Here is a 4,766-nt window from a genome sequence, read left to right as displayed (position 1 = left end):
CAGGTCGTTGTTGCTCAGGTCCAGATCCTTCAGACTGCAAGACTCGGAGCTAAGAACTGAAGCCAGAACCTCACAGCTTTTCTCTGACAGGTTACAGCAACTCAGACTACATGACAAAGGACATTAACAGAAAACCTTCAGTCATATTTTGCTCTTTTGTCCTCCTGAACTATAAGTTTATGAAACTTACACAGCTCTGCTGGATTCTTTGATCACGGGTAGCAGCCTCTGCAGGCCCACATCTGAAGCAAAGTATTTCTTCAGTTCAAACTCTTTTAGGTTTTCTTCTGAACTCAGCAGGATGAAGACCAGAGCTGACCAATGACAGAAAGACATTTGGTCTGGAGAAAGACTTCCTGAGATCAGGTTTTGCTGGATCTCCTCAGTCAAAGAACAATCCTGCAGTTCCTTCAGGCAGTGAAACAGATTGATGCTTTTCTCAACAGAATCCTGTTTACTTAACTTCTTCTTGATGTGCTGAACTGTTTCTGAAATCACAGTTGAGTCCGCTTCTGTTTGTTGTAAAAATCCTTTTAGGAGAACCTGGCTGTTTGGTTGTGAGAGACCCAGGAGGAACCTCAGGAAGAGGTCCAGGTGTCCGTTTGGACTCTGCAGGGCTTTGTCTACAGCACTCTGGTAGATGAAAGCTCCATTCCTTTTACCTTTAAGCCAATCGATCCATCCAGGACCTGGTTGCTCTTTTAACAGGTTCTTGCCTGTCTGGAAAAATGTGAAGTGGACATACAGAGCAGCCAGAAACTCCTGAACACTCAGGTGAACAAAGCAGAATACCCGGCCCTGATTGAGTCCACTCTCCTCCTTGAAGATCTGTGTGAACACTCCTGAACACACTGAGGCGGCTGTGACGTCGATTCCACTCTCTGTCAGGTCAGACTCGTAGAAGAACAAGTTTCCTTTCTGAAGCTGCTCAAAAGCCAGCTTTCCCAAAGACAAGATCATATTCCTGGTTTGTGGATTCCACACTGAATCTGTCTGAGATCCTCCGTCATACTTGTTGTTCTTCATTTGAATTTGGATCAGCACAAAGTGGATGTACATCTCAGTCAGGGATCTGGGTGTCTCTCTTTGCTCTTCTCTTTTCAGAAGCTCGTCCAGAACTGTTGCAGAGATCCAGCAGAAGACTGGGATGTGACACATGATGTGGAGGCTTCTGCACTTCTTGATCTGTGAGTAAACTGTGGTGGCTTGATCCTCATCTTCTCTAAATCGTTTCCTAAAGTATTCCTCCTTCTGTGAGTCGTTGAACCCTCTGACCTCTGTTACCATGTCAACACACTCAGTTGGGATCTGATCTGCTGCTGCAGGTCGTGTGGTTATCCAAAGCTGAGCAGAGGGAAGAAGCTTCCCCTTGATGAGGTTTGTCAGCAGGACTCCCAGAGATGCAGGTTGTGTAACATCAGTCAGGATCTCTGTGCTGTTCAGGTTCAGAGGAAACCGACACTCATCCAGACCATCAAAGATCAACAGAACCTTGAACTCTTCAAAGCGGCTGAAACCTTTTGTTTCTGAATAAAAATGATGGATGAGTTCCTCCAGACTGAACTTCTCCTCCTTCAAAAGATTGAGTTCTCTGAAAGAAAACAGAAATAAGAACTGGATGTCCTGGTTGGTCTTGCCTTCAGCCCAGTCCAGAGCAAACTTGTTTGTTAAGACTGTTTTCCCGATGCCGGCCACTCCCATTGTGATCACTGTTCTGATTGGTCTGTTTCTTCCAGGTGGTGGCTTGCAGACGTCTTCAGGTTTGATTGTTGTTTCTGGTCTGTCTGGTTTTCTGAACGCTCTTTCAAGCTGTCTGATTTCATGTTCTCTGTTGACCTCTGCAGGCCTTCCTTCAGTGATGTACAGCTCTGTGTAGATCTGACTCAGAAAGACTGTATGTTCTTCTTTGAGTGTGATTTCAAACTTTTTCCTCAGGCTCGATTGAAGAAGACTGATTGATGACATTTCTAAAACGAAAAGAAACATCAATTTTTACACTGAATATCAAACAACTTTCATGTCTTTCCTTTTTGGAGCAAATTATCCACATTGCATAAATTAAACTGTATGTAAGTTGTAATTTCAATGAGGTAATGAGAATGAGGTGAAAAACTATGACTTTATTTACTTAAACGTATAAAAGCAAAGAAAAAACATAACGCAAACATATTTCTGAAACACAAAAAACTAGCCAAAAAACAAAAAAAATAATTAAATTATTTATGCAGATCAGGGACCTTTCTGTGTGGAGTTTGCATGTTCTCCCCGTGCATGTGTGGGTTTTCTCCAGGGACTCCGGCTTCCTCTTACCGTCAAAAAAGGTGCTTCATAGGTTACTTTGTTACTCTGAATTTTCCCTAGGTGTGAATGCGTGTGTGAATGGGTGTGTGATTGTGGCCCTCCGACAGACTGGCGACCTGTCCAGGTTGTACCCTGCCTTCGCCCATCAGTAGCCGGGCTAGGCTCCAGCAGCCCTGTGACCCCAAGAGGGACAGGCTGCTAAGAAGATGAATGAATGTATGCAATTCTATGCTGTTTTTAAATTAGAAAAATACATGAAACACTACAGTAAAAAAAGTACTGAGCAACAAAATTAAAAATAGCATTAAAGGGGCCATACCATGAAAAATCAACTTTTTGAGCTTTAAAGTGCATTATACTGTCCATTCCTCACTATAAAGATCCCCAAAGCGGTATTTTGATCTGTTTATGGATTTTTGAGTAATCCTCTAAAAACCTGTGCTCTCAACAGCAGCCCCTCCCATGTCCACAAAAACGAGCGGGTCCTCGCGTGCTGAGGTCACAGAGTAAAACCGTCCCTTTCAGAAAGCCCCTTTCAAAAGCTAGCAGCTCAAGCTAGCAGTGATCACCAAGCTTCACGAGTGTTCAATCCCCTGTAAACTTTTTGCAGTGGCATAGGAGCATATGGGCTGGCGAGTAATCTCCATGGCATGTTCGGATGGATCCCAAACATATCCGAGAATGGCACAAGCAGATGGAGAATATTTGAGAAGACAGCAGGAGAAAGGGAGCAGACTATTTCCTAGTGAGAAACGTACCAACAAATTGGGAGAATTTGTTTAAATGTGGATTATTGAGCAACAGCAGAAAGGTAAATAGATCCCCATGAAAGCAAAGAGGATTTATGATGCATAAATTATATATCATCATTTCAATAAATCCTGAGACGTTCATCTGGTTGACTTCATGAAATGGGGGGCACCCACAAGGAGCGAAAGGGGGTGCCTCAGAGATTGAGTCATTTTACTTCCAGGTATGAAAGGAGTCCACAAAAATAACACAAATTTGTTAGTGTTCCAAAGGTAATATAAGATCATTTATATGAATTACAATGAAAGTATCAAGAAAATCATGGTATGGCCCATTTAAAGCATTTAACAAATCTGTAAATTCTTCTGTGAAAACCATTATTTATTTTCCCCTGTATTTGAAGAAGAAAGTCACAGGGGCAACAGATAGAAACATAAAACACATTTATATAGGCCACTTTCAAAGACAGACAGAATAATCCAATCTGGAGATTTATTAACAACTTACCTTCATCGTTCTTCAAAACTGCAACAGTTTCCTTAAAAAATTGTAAATAGAAAAAAAAGTTTAACATCTGGCAAAGACTTTTCGTTAAAGAAGTTCAAATACAGTTTATCTTCTAAAGCGCCTTTAACACAACTGTTGCTGAAACAAGGAGCTGTACATTTAAATGCCCATGCAAAATCAACTTTTTTAGCTTTAAAGTGTTTTATATTGTTCAATCCTCACTATAAAGAACCCTAAAGTACTATTTGATACGTTCATGCATTTTTGAGTTTTCCTCTGAAAACCTGTGCTCTGAGCACTAGCCCCTCCCAACCAATAAAATCGAGTGGGTTCTTACCATGCGACATTGACCAGTGTACAGCCCCCTAAACCACAGGTGTTGAACTCCAGCTTTGGAGGGCCGGTGTCCTACATGTTTTCCATCCAAGCTGCCATAGAAGCTTCTTATTGGCTAAACACACCTGATCCAGGTAATCAGCAGCAAAAAAGGCAGGGTTTCTGGAAAACCAGCAAGACGTCTGTCCTCGAGGACTTGAGTTTGACACCCCTGCCCTAAAGGAAGATTCTGCTCTGCCAGCATCACTCCAAGACTAACACAACTTTCCCCGCGAAGCTAGCGGGAGCAAAAAAATTGACTTTTACATTCACAATACCATATATCTTCCAACTGGGTCCAATCTACAAAAAAAAGCGGGTCAAACTGATGTTTGTTACTTTAGACATAGGTCTCTTTTAAGACCACCCCCTCCCCTGCTTAGGAAGTGGGAACAAAACTCACAAAAATAACTTATATTTTATAAATAATTTATTTTTTATACCAGAGGTAATACAGTGATCCCCTTTTATTTGAGGGGGTTAGTAACAGGAGGGATCCGTGAATATGCCCAATTTGGGAAGAAGGAAACCCACCACGGCTGAAGGATATTACCGGTCAATACTCATCAGAAAAACTTCTGATCATACTTTGTAAAACATTTATTAAAGAACATATGAGTATTGTTATACCTAAAGAGTTTTTCTTTTTTTTTTAATTCAGAGCAAAAGATTGTCACTCTGTCTCTCTGTGCCTTCAAAGCAGGAGCGCCATGCTTCCTTCTTCATCAAATAATTAACACCTGCTCTGGATGATAATTATATTCAGCACTATCTTCTTCAGCCTGTCAGGATTTTTTTCATCTGTTTCTGAGTCAGCTGATGCCATTTCTCTA

At 41.5% G+C, this 4,766-nt stretch overlaps 1 protein-coding gene across 1 annotated transcript in view; it reads right to left on the bottom strand.

Annotated features, from left to right (window-relative positions):
• Positions 1–4,766, bottom strand: part of LOC112143769 (NACHT, LRR and PYD domains-containing protein 3) — a 19,670-nt gene that overhangs the window by 6,259 nt on the left and 8,645 nt on the right. The window contains exons 9-11 of the mRNA XM_024267968.2: positions 3,559–3,589; positions 191–1,967; positions 1–106 (exon numbers count right to left, since the gene is read on the bottom strand). Coding sequence (XP_024123736.2) covers positions 1–106; positions 191–1,967; positions 3,559–3,589 — 1,914 coding nt within the window. The remainder of the gene's footprint in view (positions 107–190; positions 1,968–3,558; positions 3,590–4,766) is intronic.

Source organism: Oryzias melastigma, linkage group LG16 (genome assembly GCF_002922805.2).
Source record: "Oryzias melastigma strain HK-1 linkage group LG16, ASM292280v2, whole genome shotgun sequence".
NCBI lineage: Eukaryota > Metazoa > Chordata > Actinopteri > Beloniformes > Adrianichthyidae > Oryzias > Oryzias melastigma.
The sequence above is the reverse complement of the archived record's forward strand: the minus strand, read 5'-3'. Positions and strand labels throughout refer to the sequence as shown.